This window comes from Balaenoptera ricei, chromosome 16 (genome assembly GCF_028023285.1).
Source record: "Balaenoptera ricei isolate mBalRic1 chromosome 16, mBalRic1.hap2, whole genome shotgun sequence".
NCBI lineage: Eukaryota > Metazoa > Chordata > Mammalia > Artiodactyla > Balaenopteridae > Balaenoptera > Balaenoptera ricei.
Genome location: NC_082654.1, coordinates 112,087,373 through 112,110,874, shown reverse-complemented (window position 1 = coordinate 112,110,874; position 23,502 = coordinate 112,087,373). Strand labels below are relative to the sequence as shown.

At 45.8% G+C, this 23,502-nt stretch overlaps 1 protein-coding gene across 1 annotated transcript in view; it reads right to left on the bottom strand.

Moving 5' to 3' along the window:
* Positions 1-23,502, bottom strand: part of ACTN2 (actinin alpha 2) — a 74,271-nt gene that overhangs the window by 3,121 nt on the left and 47,648 nt on the right. The window contains exons 8-19 of the mRNA XM_059900975.1: positions 22,126-22,211; positions 20,487-20,579; positions 18,678-18,908; positions 16,291-16,438; positions 14,484-14,634; positions 10,436-10,544; positions 8,920-9,060; positions 6,946-7,128; positions 4,454-4,588; positions 3,352-3,531; positions 2,568-2,714; positions 219-284 (exon numbers count right to left, since the gene is read on the bottom strand). Coding sequence (XP_059756958.1) covers positions 219-284; positions 2,568-2,714; positions 3,352-3,531; positions 4,454-4,588; positions 6,946-7,128; positions 8,920-9,060; positions 10,436-10,544; positions 14,484-14,634; positions 16,291-16,438; positions 18,678-18,908; positions 20,487-20,579; positions 22,126-22,211 — 1,670 coding nt within the window. The remainder of the gene's footprint in view (positions 1-218; positions 285-2,567; positions 2,715-3,351; positions 3,532-4,453; positions 4,589-6,945; positions 7,129-8,919; positions 9,061-10,435; positions 10,545-14,483; positions 14,635-16,290; positions 16,439-18,677; positions 18,909-20,486; positions 20,580-22,125; positions 22,212-23,502) is intronic.

The following is a 23,502-nucleotide window of genomic DNA, read 5'->3' as shown; positions in this document are numbered from 1 at the left end:
AAAAAACCAGCTGACCGATAACTGAATGAAAATATATGTTCTGGCTCTGTGAAGTTATTTTTATATGGTACCAGGCAAACCTTCAAAAATGTTACCCTAGACAATGTAAATCAACGAACCCCAAATGAGCTGCCAGTTTAAGGCAGTTGTCTCCTATAATACAAATCTAAGCTCAATAGAACATCACATGGTAGTAAAATTTTCAACTTCTGTCTTACCAAGTCATAACCCATGGAGATCAGGCAGGCTCTGAAATCCTCATGATCCATCAGGCCATTCTTCCTCTGCCGACAAATACAAAGAACAAAGAAGTTGAGGGCTTCCCTGGTGGCGCAGTGGTTAAGAATCCGCCTGCCAATGCAGGGGACACGGGTTCGAGCCCTGGGCAGGGAAGATCCCACACGCCGCGGGGCAACTAAGCCCGCACGCCACAACTACTGAGCCTGTGCTCTAGAGCCCGCGAGCCACAACTACTGAGCTCGTGTGCCACAACTACTGAAGCCCACATGCCCAGAGCCTGTGCTCCGCAACAAGAGAAGCCACCGCAGTGAGACGCCCGCGCACCACAGCAAAGAGACCCCGCTCGCCGCAACTAGAGAAAGCCCACGCGCAGCAACGAAGACCCAACGCAGCCAAATAAATAAATTATAAAAATAAATAAATAAATAAAAAGAAGAAGTTGAGAGTTAGAGGCAAAATAAAAAAACTACTTGACCAGGGAACAAAATCCAATACAAGAAGGGACACTTTGAGATTTGCCAAATAATTTGTAAATGTCATCACTGACTTAGAGGAAGGACAGACCCGACACAGGGATGTTAGAAAATAGTTTCTTAAAAAGGAAAAAGGAGGGCTTCCCTGGTGGCACAGTGGTTGAGAGTCTGCCTGCCAATGCAGGGGACACGGGTTCGAGCCCTGGTCTGGGAAGATCCCACATGCCGCGGAGCAACTGGGCCCGTGAGCCACAATTACTGAGCCTGCGCGTCTAGAGCCTGTGCTCCGCAACAAGAGAGGCCGCAATAATGAGAGGCCCGCGCACCGCGATGAAGAGTGGCCCCCGCTTGCCGCAACTAGAGAAAGCCCTCGCACAGAAACGAAGACCCAACACAGCCATAAATAAATAGACAGATGAATAGAAGTTTTGAAAAAAAAAAAAGGAGAAAAGGAGGGTAAACAGCAGTCAAAAATGAAAGGAGACCACACATTCAAGAAAGCAGGAGGGACTACCCAGTGCCAGTGAAAATAACCTCATCAGGAGCTGCCCACTGCCACCCACCGATGGCCGAACACACTCTAAGTGTTCTGAGAAATGCTCACGCTCTCGCGGCCCCAGGCAGTCCTCACTTGTAAAATTCCCCCAAAGATGAAAGCATGGCTAGGACTCAGACTGGAAAGTTACCCCGCAGCTACTCTCAGGCCCGGGTCCCTCCAAGACACAAAAATCCTTAATTTAAACTTTTAAACTTGGCAGGTTCTGCATTGTCTGCCTTTGAACTTTGGTTGCAAAAGACAGTCTCGTTATCCTAGATTCAAATAAATTTGGGGTTTTTTTTCCTATGAGGTGGCCCAAATGATTGAGGGCTGTCTTCGCATAAGCCCGGGTGGATGTGTGTAGGGACGATGATCAATTATTTCCCTCCACGGGAGGAAAATGACTCAACCTGAAGGAAGTCAGGTCAGTGTTACAGCATGTTTTGTACAGTGCAGTTGTGCTGAAGCCAAGCTAACTTTAATGTCCTACTCTGTGTGTAATTCTTTATTTATGCCTCAGCTCCCTGATCAGAAGTCTACTTTCTGAACTCTTTGATAGGCCTGAATATGGCTGGTCTAGAGCAGAGGCATTTTAAGAACCATTTAACTGATATCTGTAAACCATAAACCGGGTCCCCGAGCAAAGTAATGAAATATACTTACTTTGTTACGGATCTTTTAACGAATGGAATGTGGCCTTAGGAGTCACTTTTAACTAGATGATAAGCAAACTGGCCATTTTCTTGTGAAGAACTGGTTTTACTCAATTGTATTCAAATCAAAATACTAGATAATATTTTAAGAGCTGCACTTAACTTTTTATATGATCACCCTTTCGTTGGTGCATTTTCCTTCAACATTCCATGAATCAATTTTGTTAATTAAAAAAGAAAATTAAATTTTATGGCAAAAGAGTAGGCTAATTTTCATCAGGTGCTTCACCTAAATAGTTAATTAGGAAAAGTTCATTACAGCTTTGTATTTAAGTACTTAGAAAATGACCTAAATCCCAAAACCACATTTTGTTAAGGATACACTTCCACTTAGAACAAATCTAGTGTTGCCCCCAACTACAAAGGCATTCGTTAAGTGCTCTGTATAAAACAGCCCACAAACCTAGACTTTGTGTCACCTTGAGTGACATCAGAGCTTAGCACACTTCATTTCAGAGGCTCTTTTCCTTTGGCCTTAATCATCCTGTTTCCCCATAACCTTTAAGGACATTAAAACTTAAAATAATAGCATGAATATTATTTCAAATACATCTTTTGATGTCCCCAGTGTTGCCTTTCAAATAACTAGAGGGAGTGAGGTACCCTGTCGAAGTGGTTGAAGGAGGCTCTGAACTCATTCATCTGCTCCTGGGTGATGCCCTTCGCATCTCTCATCAGGATCTGGGTCTCCACTTCGTTGATGGTTCTGGCAATGGTCGTCAGCAGCAGCTCCCAGCCCACACGAATGTGCTACCGAGGGAAACAGCAAACAATCAGCTCCAGGTCCTCCCAGCAGGTCAATCTTGCCTCCTCATTTTCATAACAGGAGAGTCAACCCAAAGGGAGATAAGTAGGGCTTCCCTATGCTTTTTTTTTTTTTAATTCTACTTTTCCACTTTTTTCGAGATTCTATAGTGGGAAATACTCAGAAGTGAGACCAGGGTTCTAACAGTGACAACTGGCACTGTGAAGATAAAATATACAATGTACAGTGTATTATTTGTCACTAGCATTTACCAAATAGCAGGATGGGCCCTGGACTATACCCACTGGCCAATTTGCAAGATCAAATTGGGTCAAACTGGCCAAAACGTTAATAGTCCAATTTCGGTTTGTCTCTCCAAAGCAGTGCAATGAATTCCTTGTTGTGATAATAATGAGGATAAAGTTGTTGAGGATGGTGATGATAATTAACAACTATGTAGTGCTTGATCTAGTTCACAAAGCTTTTTCACATACAGTGACAGGAAAGGTTTAATGATCCCTTTTCATACTTCTAGAACAAAACAGGAGCCGATGGAGACAAAGGTGGGAGGAAAACACCCTGAGAAGGTGAAGTGGTCACAACCAGAAACCAGAGCAGTGCAGGCCTGCACGGTGGCTGTACCTCCATGGTGTAATTAGTGTGCTTGTTGTCAAAGACCAGGGCCTCCTGGATGAGCTGATGGTCGCCTTCCAGCTTGTCGATGTTGTTCTTGTAGTTAATGATGTTGTGCTCGTACTGCTTCAGCTGATTCATCTGGTCCTCCAGGGCTCCCGTGATCTGGATGGAGCTCCGGGCAATCTCCTGGTGGAGGCATGAACAGGAGAAGAACACAAGGTTACTACGGGGGCCTTTCAGGTTACTACGGGGGCCTTCCTGCTTCTGCTTCCAATGCTATGCTGGCATTAGGCGGCAGCTAGAGACACTTGCTTTTTCAGATAAAGTGGGAAACAGGAGAGTACCACAGCGTGAAACAAGGTCTATTTCTAGTCTGTCTAGAGAATGGGGAAAAAACAAAACCCAACCACCAAGATCCATAAAAGCAAAGCAAGACGGGTAAGAAAGGAGCCATTTAGGCCTCTTCCAGTGAACACAGAAGGCTCCCCGGGCTGGAGCTGCCTCTTCCGGAGGAGGCCAGGGGACGGTCTGCATGAATGCAGCTGCCAGGGCGATTTCAGACCACTGGATGCTTCAGCACCGGTCAGAAGAATTTCCTAGATTCTTAGATGTCCTCCTCTTTAAGAAAAAAGTTAACATTTTATCACCAAAAGGGAGGCTGGGAGAAGAATAAATAGGCCAATAAATGTCTCTTGGCTGTTCTTGGTGATAAAATGAACCCAGCAATCAGTGTCATTCAAAGAATACTTTTCCCTGAATGTTCTGAAAATGCCAAGTATTTGTGACTCATTAGGGACAGACGGTTTAAAAATCTAGGTCCTGCAGAGGCTGAAAACTGAGAAGGAGCCCCATCACCATTCTTAAGGACAGAACGAATGGATGGCAGCAAGAAGAGCCTCAACTTTGGTGCACAGGTGCCCTCCCTGCCCCCCACCCCGCACTGACGCTCATGGGCGCCCAGGCTGCAAGAGCCCAGGGGCCATCAAGAGTAAGGCCCACGGTGAGCTGGATGGTGCTCTCGCGGCACTGAATGGAGACGGGTCGTCGTGTCAGCTCAGGGACCGATTTGGAGGCTGTGACAGGCTCCCTCTGAAGGGCACTAACCCACCTCCATCTTGCTCTGGATCCAGGGCCCAATGGCATTGGCCTGTGCGGCGAACTGGCGCCGCAGACGCTCGTTGGCATGCTGGCGGGCCAGCTCCTCCTGCAGCGACTGGTCCCGGACGGGCACGAGCTGCTTCACCTGCCAGGGTTCAAGGGCAACAGGGGTTAGAGGCCAGCTGTGGTCCAGGAGGAGGGACCAAGATCGGTGGTGGTGGCTGAAGGGCAGAGGTGGGAGCAGAGAGAGGGGGAGGGGAGCGGAGGGAGGGGAGGGACGGAGGGAGGGGAAGGGGAGTGGGGTCCCTACTTTAGGGACTAAAGGAAGAGCTCAGTCTAGCCTCGACTGCCACCCAGTGCCTCCACTGCCTGCTGAAAGACTGGCTAAGTCTGCAAGAGGGACACTGACTGTTCCTCTAGCCAGGGGCTCTCGGCCTGCAGTACTAACCCTGCAGGGAGCTGGGTCCAGGGTGAAGAGAATTTGTGAACTTGAATGAGGGAAAACTGGCATCCTTATTTTTTCACCACGCCTAATGGAAAATGAGCATTTCCTTTGATTATGAATGCGGGCACCAAATCCACTGTGACTTTATCACAATAGAAATCACAGACATTCTCATATACATCAGTTACTGCCTGCCTCTCAAAATATCATATACACTCATCACTACTCACAATTATTAGACCTGCTATTAGATCTTGGTAGTGGTAGTAAAGAAGCACATACATTACTATATCCCAACTTTAAATATATATATATATATATATATAGCTTTTCATTAAAATTTATTTTTTATCGAAGTACCATTGATTTACAGTGTTGTGTTAGTTTCAGGTGTACAGCAAAGTGATTCAGTTATACATATATATATAAAATATATTTTAATAACTATTTTTAATGTAATTTATTTCCTTTGTAACCTTAAATTTTTTTATGAATTTACAGATATTATTATCAGAAGGGATCCACGGGCTTCCCTGACTACCAAGTGGATCCAAGACACAAAAAAGTTGAGAACCCCTGCCAGTTTCAGGAGCTCAGTCCTATATGATGCTGGACCACAGGGAAGTATCCTACCCTGCCTACATCTTTTCCATTCCATTTGTACCCTGTGATTTACACTTTAATGCTATGTCTCAATTCTTTTTGAATCCGCAGACAAAAGAGCTACTTCAAGAAGGCTTTTCTGTGTGTTGGCAAAACTGCTGCTGAAGACATTATTATTCAATGTCCCTTTTACAAAACTCCCTCTGGCAAATTTTGCTTTATAACTTAGTGACAAGAGAAAAGTTTGTCTCACTTTAAGAAATGATACATTTTCCCTTTTTTTTCAAGGAAATTACTTAGCTCAACACGGTTCCCTTTTCACTCTGGCTGTCAGAAGAACAGAGCTAATTTTAAGGTCAAACACAATAACTAATTATGGTCTCTCAGGTGAACACTCTTTCCCATATCTGTTTTTTTTTTTTCCTCTTTGCATCGTTTATAACTAAACGATTGCTGAATGTGTATTTTTATAGCAAGCCACTTCAAATGCACGTTGTGGACTTCTTAAAGACTATGTAGTAGCATACTAAGATGATCGTGCCTCAATTTAAACATGAAAATAAATCTTTCTTAAGAATGAGACAAAAAGGCTCAAATGATCCCATTGGACTATAATTAAATCTGTACGGTTTCCCAAAATATAAGAGGCAGCAAATTAGCAGGAAGTCCTTTGGTTCCCCAGATACAGTTTTCTAAGTAATTTTCCCGCATTTAAAATTCACACACACTTGGGACATGTCTATCCCATATTCTAAAAATTCTTTAATGAAGTACTAGCAGCAAGCCGATTCCATCAAATTTTCAGTTGGGGTTTTAAAAGTAGTTTCCTTTATGGTATTAGTATCATAACCTGTACTGAGTTTGCCAACACTGATAAGGTTTTCCTTAAGGACAATCATTTCTACTTTCTTTCCTTACAAATCACAGAAGCTGCTGAATGGTATTTAAGAGTATAACATATTTCATCTGTTAAAAACAACAGGCCCAAAATAGAGTCGAGTGCTAAATCCCACTCCACCAGACCAAGACTTTATTACAGTTTCCGCTCTCCCAGAAACGGAATCTTAGTCAATCAGTCATCTGGGTAGACCCCTTCCCTCCCCTAAAGGAAAGTAACTCTGCAATAACCAATCCGCTTTTTGTTGGCCAGATAACTTCCCTGTTCCTACTCCCTTCTGCCTATAAAAGTCTTGCATTTTGTTCAGCTCCTTGGAGTCCCTTTCTGTCGGCTAGACTGGATGCTGCCCAATTCGAATCGATTTTTGCTCAAACACTTAAAATTGTTACTATGCCTCAGTTTCTCTTTTAACATGTCTGTGAAATTTGGGGTGAAGGACAACCCTGATGGTGAGGCAACGTCACGCAGCCACTCTAACTCCCCCAGGGGTTCACCTCTTCCCTCCACCTCGGCTTCGAGAACGTCAGCCTCGCCCCCTCCCCCTTCAGTCGCCCACCTTGTCCCACTTGGACCGGATCTCGTCCACGGTGACGGTGCTATAGGGGTTGCTCGAGCTGATCCTGATGCTGTAGCTCTGGATCACCTTCTCCACCTCGTTCTGGATGGCCAGGATGGACTGCCGCTCGCCGTCTGCCTCGGGCAGCGTGGCCCTGAACTGCTCGTGGGCGGTGATCAAGCTCTAAGCCAGAGACACAGCAGAGAAAACCCGACTTACTTCAGTGTGAATTTTACAGGCTTGCTGTTCCCTTCAGCACGTGTATAAATGACTTTATAACCGTTGCGCACCGCAACGAAGAGTAACTCCCACTCGCCGCAACTAGAGAAAGCCCATGCGCGCAGCAACGAAGACCCAACGCGGCCAAAAAAAAAAAAAAAAAAAAAAGTGTGGCTGTGTCCCAGTACACTTAAAAAAAAAAAAAAAAAAGAAATTAGCTGCCCTTTCTAATGACCAGGTTTACCTATAGCCCAAGAAAAGAACCTCACATTTGCTGCCTTTATACCTAAAGATCACCAGGAAGGGGCTTCCCTGCTGGCGCAGTGGTTGAGAATCTGCCTGCTAATGCAGGGGACACGGGTTCGAGCCCTGGTCTGGGAAGATCCCACATGCCGCGGAGCGACTGGGCCCGTGAGCCACAACTACTGAGCCTGCGCGTCTGGAGCCCGTGCTCTGCAACAAGAGAGGCCGCGATAGTGAGAGGCCCGCGCACCGCGATGAAGAGTGGCCCCCGCTTGCCGCAACTAGAGAAAGCCCTTGCACAGAAACGAAGACCCAACACAGCCAAAACAAATAATAAATAAATAAATAAAAATTAATTTTAAAAAAAAATTATAAGATCACCAGGAAGTACATCCCTTTCTCCAAAAGAAAAGGCCACAGAAACCAACTTCTTCCCCTCAGGCTTTATAAAACCTCCACTTAACAACCCTATACCCTTGGACCCTAAAGTATAAGACAGCAGCCCTTTATGCTCAGCTGTAGGAAGGTGCCATATGGACCACCTTCCAGGGCGAAGCTAACACTCAGTTCAGATGCTACAACAGATCAGCTGCTAGCACACCTTTCAGTAAACAGACAAACTACTTCATGCATCAAGTATGGCTTCCAAGGCATACTTAGACATCTCACTTATTCCAAAAATAAATGGTTTTAGGTTGCCAAACTCTGCTTAAGAGTCTATGCAAGAAACACCATCACAGCCTCTTTCAGAAGACAAAGGCAATGTTCAACAAATTTCTTTCCTCTTACACCCCGGTGCAAACCCTTCTAGAATGCTCCTTGGCAGGGAGATATGGGTTCAAATCCCAACCTTCAGTATTTCCTTTACATTTGGATTCTTTTCGATGACCTATCTATTTTACAGAAAAAAAAAGAATTTAAAAGTATTTTCTCTATATTCCATTATACATCAAATTCAGTATACAATGGTCTCTAATATATTGGGTCCTGGCTATTGGAGAGGAACGCTCCTCCCTAACTCGATCACTTAGAGGTCTTATTTACAATCTGAAGCTCCAGCAAAAATCAAAAGCAGAACATTTTGGATGGCGGGAAGCAGAGGGTACTGATTTGTGGCTTCTTATACTTTATGATCTGGCAAAACCCTATAGATCTTAATGAAGGGTAATATGCAAACATTTGCAAAGTAGTTAACTCAGCAGCCAATAAACTCATAACTTGCTGTGACTAACTCCAAGAGCATATGTCTATTTTGCTCATATGATTCCACATTCCATTTTAGAGAACAGACCCTTTTAGATGTAGTCACCATTATCTGGCTGATGTTAATTTAGTTGCATTAAAGAGTGGTATACACATTTTTAAGCTAAAGGCCAAAGGGTAATATGGGTTTTCTAACCACATTTTTTTTTTTAAGTTAAAAAATGAAACAAGACCAAAAACAGAACTCTAAGTTTTTAAAATTACAATTCATTTCTGGTACAGTGAGAGCACAGAGCTGGCTTCAGTTACCTGGATTTCCTCAATGCTGTGGACAATGAACATATCTTGCAGATCCTCCATGGCGCCTTCCATCCAGTTGTTGAAAGGAGCAGCTCTCTTGGCAAACTCCAGGTGAAGCTGATCGATGGTTTCCAGCAATTTCTCAGTTCTCTGGAGATCAAATAGAAACCAGTGTTATCATAGGTTAAATCATAAAAATTCTCTGAACATGTAAAGAGGCACTCCAGAGCAGTAAACTATTATCTGACGTTTTGATGGTCACAATCCTCTCATCATTAGCTTGTGTACACAAAAGATTAACTGATGTTCAAATGATTAGGCTGAGCCCTGCAGGTCTCCGAAGTGCCTTCTGCATCAGAGATGGATTTAACAACATCCAGAGTCACACTGTTCTGAAAGTATTTAAAATACTCTACCACATGCTACTCTTTTGAAAACTGAGACTCCACGTAGGGTATATAGGCACCTGCTTTCAGCTAAAGCAGTACTTTGTAAGTTATAGGACCTGATTCCCTAACCGTGCTGGTTCACAGAAAATTCATGGTATCTTCCTCATTTTATAATCAACAGTGTGCCTTTCCCAAAAGTCGCCTAGAGAAGACAGAAGGAACTACAGTTCCACATTCTTAAATCCGCATTCAGGATTTCACACAGAGACCCTTTTTGCCTTTCTGAGCATATGAAAGCACAAGGCTTCAAGCCACCAAGAATGGTACTACGCGTTTCCTATGGCAGAGAGGATGGGGAGCTGGCACGGAAGCGTCTGGTATCTTCAAGTCTTCTATAATTAGATTCATTTTTCCTCCTGTTCTAAAATATTTGAGCTGTCTCTGCTATATGCCTGGTCCTTCCTTTCTCTCAGCCTTTTTCTTTAGGTGGATATGTTAACAGCTGGCTGGCATTCAGGAAGCTTGGTATCACGCGTGTTAAAAGTTTCATCAGAGTCAGGGTGAAAAGACTCAGAAAACTGCTAACTGCTTCTTTCTGTCACATCGTCTGAGTCTTCCGTGGTGAGAGACGATTAGGTTCAGCTAAAAACCAGCTGTTTCTCCAAGCCTTATACTTGAACAAGGCCAAATTCATCCTGATCCTGTTTCATATCCATTTTTCCTTACTTCAACATGTGTTGCCATTTTCCCTTTGCACATCTCAACTTCCGTTCCTCCTGGTTTCCTGACTCATTCATGGCTCAGTTTACTCTCAGATAAGGACCCTGGGGAATTAACTGCCATTACTACTTCACACAAAATGAGTTTATACCGTTATCTCATTACTACTGGATTTTTGTTTCTTTAATTCTAAAGGATGCGTCACTGCTGTATGGATAAATTACAGTACAAAACTACCAACTTTCCATTTCCCTCTTTCTCCTACTTTTCATGTTCTCTTGTAGAAGCTCCTTTCACTAGGTAATCTGTTTCGATTTATACACACCATACCACAGAAAAACAAAGTTAGTAACAGTGACTTATTGAAAGAGCCCCTATTAAAAGATTTCGTGCCAACAGGTGGCTTGGAGACTCACCTCCAGGGCCTCTCTCCTCTTCTGAGTGAGTGTTCCCAGCCTGTCCCACTGGTCACAGATTTTCTGGCACCGATCATTGATGTTCACAGCATCGTGATAGTCCAGTTCACTATTAGAAGGGAAAATAAAGACTGACTTTCCCAGATGACGTGAAGAAAAGTGGACATGGGCTCAAAATAAACAGATGACAATTTTTTTTAAAAAAAAGATCTGATGGGGAACTGGCAGGGTATTTCAGGGTTTTGTTCATCATCACCATCGCAAACATGATCACTATTCCCTTACATCACGGGAAGAATTAGTAAAACTCTTGGTGGTCAACAGATTTCTAAACAGAGAGAAAGGCTGTCTTCTCGATGCCTCAGGCTAACTTTATTCTCCCTTCGTTTTCTTAGCCAGGCCTCCGGAGTGCATTATTTTTAAGTGGTGATGTACATGTAAATGAAGCCAAGTATCTGACCTGGAGGACAGTCCCAGGGGCTGTGCTGAAGCCACGGTGATGGGAACATCAAATGAGTCATGAGGGAGGGAGGGAGGGAGGGAGGGAAGGAGGGAGGAAGGGATCAGCTTGCACCCCATCGTGTCCTTGGCTGCTCTCAAAGGGCACAGGGCTCCACGTCCAGGAGGGGCCCCGGGACTCAGAGCCTGGCAGGACACAGTCCTTCCTCTTCTGACAAAGATTCCGACTCGTCTTATGCCATTCGTGTGACAACAGGAACAAAATGATTTCTCACTCGGTAGTCCCTCTTCCTCTCCAGCCCCGTCTGTACCTCCTAACGGGATCTTTGTGACGTGAAGTAACTTGAACCTAACATTCAAGCAGATTCTCGACTAGAAGGTTAACCTATTCTCTCTGGGGGTAAAAAGTTTGAATCCTGCACAAAATGTAATCACCCTTTTAGTTAAGATGAAAGCAAGACTCAGGGAGGTTTAAAGACATCTTCAGGAGACTTCTCCTTCAAAAATGGTCCAAGGTGAGGCTTTTAGGAAATTCCCTCCTATCCATCCAAATCCATTTCCCTGAAGCTTAAGTTTATTTCTTCTTCCAACTCTAAATGAAGGCAATGGTTGTTTATTACTTGTTTTTTTCTCTTAAGTGATATTAGCTTGTCCTTATGGAATGTTACTGTTTCTGTTACTGAATAAAGAAGTTGTGACCTGAGTTGTGACCTGAGTGTCATTTCAGTGGGTAAGAAGCTCCCTATCACCTAATGAAAGCCTGTCCAGTTCTTAAGAGCAGCTTTCTACATACACACACTTCACTAATTGAGATGGACTGAGATTCTGTGCTTATTACTATAACCAGAAAACCAAAACCAACCAAAATACACCAGCAATGTGCACAGCCTTGAATACAAAGTGAAAAGGCCATGACCATTCAAAATGCAACTATTAAAGAACAGAAAGATTTCAAAAGCAAAAACCTAGGAACCGTCTACTGATCCACAATGGAGACATCAACGCTCATCTCTCCGTGGTTATCTTTAGGGTGTACATTTTCCCCTCTTCTCTCTAATTCATACGTACTAGCTCTACACCTACTTGCTTTCAAGGACTTAGGGTTTGCATAACTGTGCATACTATTTTTATTTTTTGCACTTGAAGAACTGCACAAACACGTTCGTTATTTTAGAAAAGGTAAAAAGGAAAGGGAGACTAATAACAGTAAGATGAGCACAGCTTTAAATTCTGTGGTTCCTCTCTTGACTGTGTAAAGAAATACGCATTGAGGATACCGAGAATAATAATAATATAAAATTATTACTTAAATTTTAAGGGCAACACTTAAAACCATTCCAAATTACTTATGGGAGCTACGATAGAGCATTAAATTGCTTGAGTTTCTCCCCCTTATTTTATTTGTAATTGTTAACAAGCAGCCAAACGGCCAACATGCAAGAAACATGAGAAATAAGAGTAAGGCCACAAACACAGTGAACAAATTAGATATGAAGACCACAAATAATTAAGAATATATTTAGGCAAGGCCGAATAGGAAGATACTCTTAAAAGAGGCCGTCTCTGTTAATTAAGGCATTTGCTCTGGTTAAGAGTGAGCAACATGGGGGTCTTAAAATGTACCATATCAGGGCTTCCCTGGTGGCTCAGTGGTTAAGAGTCCACCTGCCAGCGCAGGGGACACGGGTTCAAGCCCTGGTCCGGGAGGATCCCACATGCTGCGGAGCAACTGGGCCCGTGAGCCACAACTGCTGAGCCTGCGCTCTGGAGCCCGCGAGCCACAACTACTGAAGCCCGCGCGCCTAGAGCCCGTGCTCCGCAACAGGAGAGGCCACGACAATGAGAGGCCCATGCACCGTAATGAGGAGTAGCCCCCGCTCGCCCCAACTAGAGAAAGCCCGCACACAGCGACAAAGACCCAACACAGCCAAAAATAAATAAATAAACTTATTTAAAAAAAAGGTAACATATCATAATAAACATTTATTATTGGTTGTTTAAAGTTATCATTATGTGACAGGCTCTAAAAATTGTGCAGATATATCTGTGGTTATAATGAGAGACAGAGAAGTAGGCAATGAAATTCTGTATTTATCAAAAGGAAGCAAGGGTCTTAAAAAAAAAAAAAAAAAAAGCTTAGAAACACTGCAGGGAGGCCCCTCTCCCGGAGGGTGGCCACAGCCAGAGGCAGCACCACCTGGACCAGTAGGACCTACAACTCCCACTGGGTAAACCAGCCTGGCCTCAACCTCGTGCTAGCTCCTCCCATAAAATAAAAAGCATGAAAATGAAATAGCACTTATTTGACGACAAAGAAAAGTGGGGCCTTAATGTTTCTTCCTTCAGAGGTGTCTTGTTTTTGGTTTCTGGGCGGGCAATGTGGTCCCGTCTCCTGCACCCAGGCCTGGGTGAGGCCGCCTTTGCGAGCCGTGCTCTGTCCTGTTACTTGTTTCTCATCCTCTTGGATACGAAGCTGCCTGTGCTGGGGCTGGGGGTGCTGCCCGATGGGAGGACACAGGGACGCTACCACAATCAAAGCACCAGAGCGGAAGTCAGTGCATCTCTTTAAAAAAAAAAAAAAAAAAAGGATCTTTCTTTTTTTTAGATTCCACATATAAGTGATATCATATGATATCTGTCTTTCTCTGTCTGGCTTACTTCACTTCTTCACTTAGTATGATAATCTCTAGGTCCACCCATGTTCCTGCAAATGGCATTATTTCATTCTTTTTTATGGCTGAGTAGTATTCCATTGTATACATGTACCACATCTTCTTTATCCATTCATCTGTCAATGGACATTTAGGTTGCTTCCATGTCTTGGCTACTGTAAATAATGCTGCTATGAACACAGGGGTACATGTATCTTTTTGAATTATAGTTTTCTCCAGATATATGCCCAGGGATTGCAGGATCATATGGCAACTCTATTTTCAGTTTCTTAAGGAACCTGTGTACTGTTTTCCATAGTGGCTGCACCAAATTACATTCCCACCAACAGTGCAGGAGGGTTCCCTTTTCTCCACACCCTCTCCAGCATTTATTATTTGTAGACTTTTTGATGATGGCCATTCTGACTGGTATGAGTTAGTACCTCATTGTAGTTTTGATTTGCATTTCTTTAATAATTAGCAATGTTGAGCATCTTTTCATGTGCCTGTTGGCCATCTGTATGTCTTCTTTGGAGAAATGTCTATTTAGATCTTCTGCCCATTTTTTGATTGGGTTGTCAACAAGGACCTACTGTATAGCACAGAGAACTATACTCAGTATTTTGTAATGACCTAGAAGGGAAAAGAATCTGAAAAAGAATAGATATATATATATGTATAACTGAATCACTCTGCTGTACATCTGAAACTAACAAACACAACACGGTAAATCAACTATATTTCAATTAAAAAAAAAAAAAAACAGGACCAATCCCATCACAGGGTCCTCTGGCTTGGTTCTATTGATACATCTGGGACAGGACAGGAAAGGCGCGCTCCCCTGCCCTTCCCTGGGAATGCCTGGGGAAGCTCTCCACCGAGTCCTCGCTTGGACCCAGGGCTCAATGTCAGCACTGGCACCCACACAGAGCACGTACTTGAGCTCCTGCGCGATGGCCGCGATCTGCTCCACGCGGTCCTGGTGCGCCGCCAGGTCGCTCTCGAATGCCTCGTGCTTCCGCAGCAGAGCCCGGACTTCGGTCAGAGACGCCGACTCGTAATCCTTCTGCAGCAAGATCTGCTCTTTGCCTGCAATGGTTGTAGCAAGGGAGCGTGAGTGCTGTCACACTTCAGCCTCTTTGCAAAGTCCTGGGTGATTCCAGAGAACCAAGAGGAGGAAAGGAGGACACCCCCGAGAGGCAGAGGCCACATTTCAACTGGAATTCAGGCTGTCACTCTGCTAAGGCCCCGAGTCCCTCTGTGTTCTGAAAGCTCGTGTCTACAAATACAGGGCAGAAAGCACGCTGAGCACTTTCTAAATAACAAGTCTGTGATAAACCTAAGAAACAAGTATCTGACTTTCCCGTGAGATGCTCAGTTAAGTTAGTAATTATTAGCTCACAGAAGTTACCTGGATTAGGTAGAACACTTGTACTCTATTTGTCTGCCCATGGGCTCAACCTTTACTCCAATTCGTTTTGTTTGAAAGCTTTATTTTTTTAATGTGGTTAAATGCAGCTTGTGATTTTTTATCTAGTAACATTGGAAAAATTTCTCTCCGAAACCCCACCTATTTCCCTACAAATATTTCCTAAGTTAAGCGACTGCTGTGGTTATAACTGGACCCATTTTTATTCCCTGGTTGATGACCTTTAAGAATTTAATTCCACAAAGCTAGACATGGAAAGCAAATGTTCATATAGTTAATGATGACAACATAGCACTTACCATCTGCCAGATACCAATTTTACTACTTTATAAATACAAACTCATTTAAGTCTTCATCAAAACCCTGTGAGGGAGGTATGATTGTTATTCCACTTTGGAGAGGACGCTGAGGCCCTGAGAGGTGAGAATGCATCATCCAAGGCCCACAGCTGGGAAGTATCAACTGCATGTCTGTGCCTGTGACCGTCTCGCTGTGCAACACCGACAATCAAGCAGTAAGACAGCAAAAGGGACCCAAGGGATGAGGGGAACTTCCCTGCCCTTTCTCGAAATAGATTACCATGTGTTGAGGTGAATGTTTTGTTCTTTAACCTCAGCAAACAGCAGAGCCAAAAAAAAATATCATGACCATAGTATCACGGCCATGGAAACAGGTTATGTCTGCAAGGTCTGAAAGGAGTAGATGAATCTAAGTGAAACAAAGGAGTTAAGACTATAGAAAATCACACCTCGTGTTCTTCCTTTCCAAGCAGATTTTCTAAGTGGGCAATTATGCTTTGCGGCATTTAATAAACCTTGTATCAGCAGAAGCTAGTGTCTGGGCCAGGGTTCTCTGACCCGCAGTTAGGGAATAAACAGATGCTTGTGGAATCAGATAGAAGAAAGCGGGGGAGTCAGGAGGAGGCGGATACCTACGCAGGTAAGTGTGGGAAGAACGCATTGTGAGTCCTGTTTTATAAAAACATCCATCTTCATACCCACCTCTTTTGTTTTTTCTTTCTTTTTTTTTTTTTTTTTTTGGCTGTGCCGCGCTGCTTGCGGGATCTTAGCTCCCCAGCCAGGGATTGAACCCGGGCCACGGCAGTGAAAGCGCCGAGTGCTAACCACTGGACCGCCAGGGAATTCCCCACACCCACCTCTTGAAGAACCGCAGCACCTGGGACAGCAGACGAGAGAGGGGCGAGGGCAGCTGCCCGCAGGGTCACAGGCGCCAGGGACAGTGGTCACTGCACATGGGGCTCTGTCCATAGCTCAAGCCCGATTCTCCAGGAGCCCCGCCGCATCCTGTGGACTCACCGTAAGCCCAGGTTTCGTGCGTGGACGCCTTCTGCCGGAACTTCTCTGCCAGGTGCTCCACGCGCTCCAGCCTCCGGATCTCATTCAGCAGCCATTCCTCGTAGCCCTTCTCCGCCTGCTCCAGCCGCTGCCAGGCGCCCGCGATGTCCTGGGATGGTTGGGGACCAGCAAAGGCGCGTCCGTCACGCCCTGGCCTCCTGGGCCTCTCTACGAATCCCCTCCACCACGTCCAACAGTGTTTTCCTTTGTGTCTTCTTGTCTTTCCCTCACCCCTGTGCCTCCACACCCGCCCCAAATAGCCATTCAAATGTTTTGGCTTCTAAACGTCTTCATTATCACTGCACCCTTTTAGAACTAAGATCACGGTTCTCATCGGCGAACAGATAACCTGATGCTTCTCCGGATGTGGACTAAGGCTAATGGGGCTTTAATTTTCTGGCTACGAGAAGATGAAGCCTCACAGTGACTCAGCCCAAAACGGCTCTGACTCAGCGACCGGGTTCAGTCAGCCGTTAACTGTTTCCCCGGCATCACGCACGTGCCAGGCACAGTGAGAGCCTTTGATTAAGAGTGAACAGCACCTGTAAAGTTCCCTGGGCCCCTGTGCAGCTTTCATGATCGTTGGGGGAGAAAGACATTAAATAAGGAATTCAACAACAAGTGTAATTCCTATTTCTGATTGCGATGCACTCTGAAGGAAAAACAAATCACGGTCAAGTGGTGCTGATGAGAGCACGGTCGGGGCAGTTCCTTTAGGCGGGTGACTGAGAGGAGACCCCTCTGAAGAGGTGGCACTGGAGCCCAGACCTCACTGATGGAAAAGCCAGGTATGGGATGAAGTGGGGGACGAGCTAAAGGCCTGAGGGAGGGGGTGCACTCCACGTAGGGGAAGGACCACAGCAGGCGCGGCGGCCGCATAGTGGGTGAGGGGTCGAGCAGCCAGAGATGCGGTCAGCAGGGTGGCCGTGGGGTCAGACCACATCGGATCCCGGGTAAGGAATCTGGATCTTATTCTAAGTATTTCGGGAAGTCACTGGAGGGTTTTGAGAAGAAAAGAGACACGCTCTGATTTATGTTTTAAAAAGATGACGGCAGCTGCTACGTAGAGAATGCATTCTAGGGGAAAAAGAACAAGAAAAGCAAGTGAGAGGGTTACTGCAGGGTCGAAGGAGAGACACTGGTGGCTTAGCATAGGTGACAGCAGCTGAAGGGCTGCTCAGATTTAAGATATAATCCAGACGCAGAGCCAGTGGCACTGGTTGAGGAACCAGGTGCGAGAAAGGGACAGAATAGGAGGATCAGTGATGACACCTGGGTTTGGGGCTTTAGTCACTTAGGGGATGGTGATGCTATTTACTAAGACAGAGATCACTGCGGGAGGACTCTTGGATGTTAGGTTTTGAGACATCCAAGCGGCTCTATGAACCTGGAACTGGGGGAGAAATCAGAGCTGAAGATGTAAAATTTGGGAGGTGTTGCCATTACAGCTGGTAGTTAAAGCCACGGGCCTGGATAAGGTCACCTGCAGGTGTCAAGACAGAGAAGAAGGTCAGCATCCCTGTACCCACGAACCATCCACCTACAGCCCGGGGACAGGAGGAGGCAAAGCTGTGAGCAGCGACGGGAAGGACTCGGTGGTCAGGTGGGAGGAACTCAGCTAAGTTCAAAGGTGGAAGGAGTTTCAAGAAGAAGGCCATGGTTACAGCTACAGCGAATACGAAAGTAAAAGTGACCACTAGGTTGTCAACACGGACGCTGTTGACTTTGAACAGAACAGTCTGTCTTAGGGTGGACGGAAGCCGGATTACTTACTGCAGGTTGAAGAGTAAAAGACATAAAGGAATGGGGAGCGACCAAAAACCAGTACCATAAAGAACTCTCTCTAGATGTCCTGCTAGACATAAAGGGGAGCCGAGAAACAGGACCGGTGCTGTAGGGAGGCGTGGAGTCATAGGAGGTTTTCATTTTCATCTGGAAGATTCTAGAGTGCTTCCTATGCGGATGTGAAAGCTTCAGCAGAGCGGGAGAAACTGATGATGCAAAGAGGGATGTAAATGTGGGACTGAGCCCTGGAGAAGGTGAATCGGGGAGATGGTAACAGGAGGGAACAGAGGGCCTGTGATCTAGATGCTGGTCCACCTGGAGGCGGGGAAGAGAGGAAGGGGACCATCATCATTAGGTGTTTGTCAGAGGCCTGTTCTGTGTGAGGCACCAAGAGCAGTCAGAGTCGAGAACTGCATGACGGCAGGGAGAAAAATAGCCAGAAGGAAGTGGTCACAGGGCCAAAATTATAGTCAATGCCTCTTCTCAGTGGCCCATCAGAGGAAGGACTTTGGGAGAAAAAAAAAAAAAGGGGGGGCTGCCCCCGGGGCCAGGGGGCTACTCACCGACACCATCTTGCCCTCAGAGGGCATGAAGGCCGGCCGGTTGCTGATCCTCAGCTTGGTCTGCAGGGTGTTGAAGTTGATCTCCAGCTGGCACTTCTCCTGCACCTTGGGAGGCTTGTGCTTCCGGCGGTAATCCCGAAAGTCCTCCAGTTTCTTCTGCATGGCCTGCATGGTCTTCTCAGGGGTCCGGTTCTCTAGCCAGGGGATCGTGCGCTGAATCCATTCCAAAAGCTGTTCCCAAAACACACACACAAAAAACTGCTGAAAGCACCAGCAAACTGCCCCCCAGTTAAAAAACAGAGGCACCGAACGATTGGGAATGGATTGACTGAATGCTCCCGAGATTACAGAAGTGTGACTGTAACGGCCCTGACTGGAAGGAGGGCATAAATACAAACTTCTGTGCTCACCCAGGGCCACTCACCATCGCCCCAGTGACACCACGCACAGGTCGAAAATTCAGAGTCAGCACGAGTCATGTTTTACAAAAATGGGACATTTACAGGAAACTCGGGGACCAGACATTAGCAGACAAATGCTGGATGGAGCTTTCAAACGAAAACACAAAAACCTCACGTGGTGGAATAAAATCAGGAAAGAACTGGGTTTAACTCAAAATGTATTTCTAGTTTAAATCAGCTTAAATCTTACGGGTCTACTTACGAGATGAAAGTATCGTAAATCTGGGACTGACTCAATGCCAAAGTATATTTTATTTTAATAGCTAGCTTTCAAGGAAATCCACAGGATGAAAGTGAAAATGGCAGTGACTCCAAGGATGAAGTACGCCCCCTTCTCTTGAATTACTACCAAGGCCTTACAAAGGCCCTGCATAGTCTGTTTGAGGGGTATAAATGAAGGACCAAGTAAGAAAATGAAGGCTATCATCACTGAGGAGCATCTGTCCTTCGGTCCTGGTCATACTTCAACCCTGACGTTGATCACTGGCATTAAACAATGTTGCCAAATGGAATTTTCCCATAGCAGCAGGAAATATAAACAGTATCATTAGCTTGGACTAATATACACCACTACTTGGGAAGATTGATTCCCAGTGTCCTGATGCTTTGCACAGTACAGACTAAGTATCAGCCAAAGTAAGTCAGAGCAAACATTATTTGGCCTCTGACTTTGTCACTGTGATTGAGTTCAATCCAGAGAGAAGGTGGCTGTGGACCTCACTCAGATCCTGCTTAGTTAAGATTTGTGCTATAAGAAGAACGAAAAGAAAAGCAACGTGGAAAGTGCTATTCTAACTGAGAAATCTAGCTGAAGAGTTGTAGAAAGGCATCCTGGAAACTCATGCTCAAATGTCTTGGACGGAGGGCTCTGCCTCTCCTGAGGTTCCCTCTAGATATTTAAATACAGACACAAGGCTGAGCCTTGTCTCACTGGGCATGTTCCTTAGATGCTGAGTCACCGCGTGGAGCTGGGATTCTGAATACGGAGCTCACCCTACGTGATGTCAGTAGCCGATGAAGCAGGAAAAAAACAAGGAACGCAATGTCATCTAGGGGAGCCCGACCCCGGAGGTGCAGAGCTGAGGATGGAATCACATTCTACGTTTTGTAACATGCAAACTACCTCTGTGCCTTGCAATGCTTGGAAAGACCAGCAGCACTACCTTTGTGCCAATAATTAAGCAAGATGAACAACCCCTGAGAGCGAGTGTACTTTCCTACTTTTATTCTGTCTGAGATGAAAAATGCAAAAAAAAAAAAAAAAAACACACTGACAATCTGTGTTCACCCTCTGTGCCTCACCCTCAGGGTGGGGATGGACAGGACCGCGGGGACCCGTTTCCTTTACCTCACTCGCTAGCCTCTCATATTCTTCCATCAGCCTCTCATTCTCTTGATTCACGGCAAGAACCTTACATATCCTGTTAGCCGCTGTCTCGGCCTGTAAAACACAATAGGTAAACAGGACGGCTCTGTCGACAGGGACGTGCATACACAACGTGGAAGGTGGCAGGGCAGGGGGTGACCAGGGAGGCGGCATGTGCTGTAAGTGGTGCAGGTTCTGGGTTCGGGTGGGGTAAGCCTGAGGGTACGGCTCTTTCACACTATGGGTCATTTCACACCTTTGGGACAGTTTTCACACAGACTTACATGGCAGGCTGAATATACTGTAGGGAAATAGCATTAGTCGCAAACACAAGCTTTGTGAAACATCAAGCAAGTTAGTAACAGAAACTGATGGGTTGAGGGAACAACGGTCCCTGGGCGTCCACCTGAGCCCCCTGCCAACCTCACAACTACAGGGAGAGAACTCTCTGAGTTACATTAGCCTTTGGAAATCAAAGCAGACAGGACTGGATCCTGAATGTATATCTGTCATTGCACTGAGTTCACGAGGGCCTCTACGTATTCATTCCTGAAATGAATACGTCGAATGTGCTAGATGGGATCCTTCCACGGGGCAGAACCTGCTTTAATACTTTGTTTAACCCATGTGAGTAGCTGCTGAGGTATCAGTAATTCCCGATCATTGTTCTGTGGGGAGCTTGAGCCGGGAGTGGCCAGGTGCCTTAAACCATGACCATGAGATCTGTCCGGCGTCCGGGCCTGCGGCCTGGCCCCCAGCCTTGCCTCTGAAGCCCTAGTAGGGGCCGATTTCCAGTTACCATTGTTTGCTGGTGATGGTCTTTTTTTTTTTTTTTTTGGCCCCGCCAGGCGGCTTGTGGGATCTTAGTTCCCCGACCGGGGGTCGAACCCGCACCCCCTGCAGAGGAAGCGCGGAGTCCTAACCACTGGACCGCCAGGGAAGTCCCCCAGTGATGGTCTTAAACGGATCACAGAAATGATACATACTCTGTCCAACCCCATCTCTCAGGACTCTGCAAGTAGAGATAGGGGGAGGGGCGGGAAGCAGAAACAGGGGAACGTTGGGAAAGCAGAGGGACACCCACCCATGATGTCCCTCAGGCTGTTTATCTTAAGGAGTATAAATTTTTTTGAGGTTTTAACACTGTTAGACTTTCACTATTTCAGTTAAATTCAGATTCATCTTGCAAGATGTCTGAACACATCACTGAACAGTGAAGGCAATCTCCAGGCAGAGAACGGGAAAGGGGCCCTGGAAAGGCGTTCACCTCTCCTTGTCCAAGTCCCCCTTCACCGCTCAATCAGTGTGGCTCAATTTTCATGGCCCTTGTTTTCTCCTGAAGCACAAATGTTTCCCACCATTGATTAATGAAGTAAGAGCAACATCTTAGAAAGACAGAGAGCTAAGAACACTTCAGAACTGTCTAAAGGTAAAGCTGTTAAATAGAAAAGCATTCGCAGTTTGGAACTTGCCATATTAGGTCATTACAAGACACTTAGAAAGAGTCCAAGGTAAGATGTGAAGCGCACGAACACGCACCCAGGTATGCACGCGTGCGCCCACACAACTAAAACCGATGCACAAGAGCAGCCCGGCAACCGGACGGACGAGGGTTAAATACCTGCTCCGCGCCCGCGAAAGCATGGTAGAAGCAGGAAACGTATGTCATGATAGCTCTTTCATCGGGTTTGGGAGTGTTCACAATGTCTGAGGGAGGGAAAAATAACACAGAAAACAGACACACGCACAGATGAAGAGCAGAAACCAGGGTGAACAAAGGGAAGAATGAACTGGTTTACACTTGACTTTCTGTGTTTCTCGGGCCCACACTCCTGACCCTCAGGAAGGCTGTACGGAACTGACACACTCGTAAACAGAATGCTTTCAACCAGCACGTTTTTTTGTTTTTACATCATCAAACCAAGGGCTTCCCTCCTCCCCTACCCCGATGGCTTTTTTTAAAGTGCCGGTGAGGCATTCCTATGGGAACCCGTGGGCTGCCTATCAGGGCTGGTACCCACTTCCTAAGGACCTGGGGGATCCCGTCTTCTCGTCTTTTGACTGGATCAGGTCATCTGCCACTTTGGCTGTGAGCAAGGCGTGTCCCTCTGCAAGATGCGGGGACACACGCAGACCTCTCTGGCCCCATCTCGGATGCCACACCCCGCCCCCGCCCTCATAATCCTTGGCTTTCTGCTCTGTGCACGGCCCTGGCTTGTGTGGGGATGAAGTTCATTGAAGATGGCATGTTTTCTAATCCTTCTATACATACTTGCCATGCCATTGCTAGAAACTACCCAGAGTAACAAAGCATCTAAAGAGAAGGGTCTACACGGCTTGTACTTATTAACTATGACTCTTGCCACTGTTTGTATGAGCTGCCGAGACAGCTACCAGGAAGAGAGAAAACAGAACCACGGGAACACACACCCTTCCTTCCTCACCTTGGCCTCACCCCATTTTTGGCTGAATTACTTTCTAACTTCAGACTCAGTTCAGTCACTGGACAGAATGCAGTTAAAAAGGTGCCTCGTAATTCCCTAAGGTGGAACCTAGTCATTGGGTTTCCAGAGGATATTGATAGAAAGGACGTGGGGATGTGGAACAGCATGGAATCTTCTGGAAAACAAAGACGAATGGCATACTACTGCAGGGACAGGAAGTAAGTTTCAAAGAAAACTGGACTGAAAAAGACAAACGACTGCCTCCTCAGAACCAGACGGGTCTCCTTACTCAGAGGAGTTGCGGGGGAAAAAGAGAAAAACAATTGAAAAAAAAATCAAGACACAGAAGGTAAAGGGTGAGTGGTGACTTGTGTTTTACCTCCTCACCTTCTGTGCACCAGCAAAAGCATGATAGTAACAGGAGACGTAAGTCATTACGACTCTTCGGGTCTGGCGGTGTATACTAAATCTGTGTGGAAAAAAGGTTAACTGCTCAGATGTTCCGATAGCAGCAGGCTCCTGCTAAGGGCTGCCTCCGAGAGGCCAAGGTCATG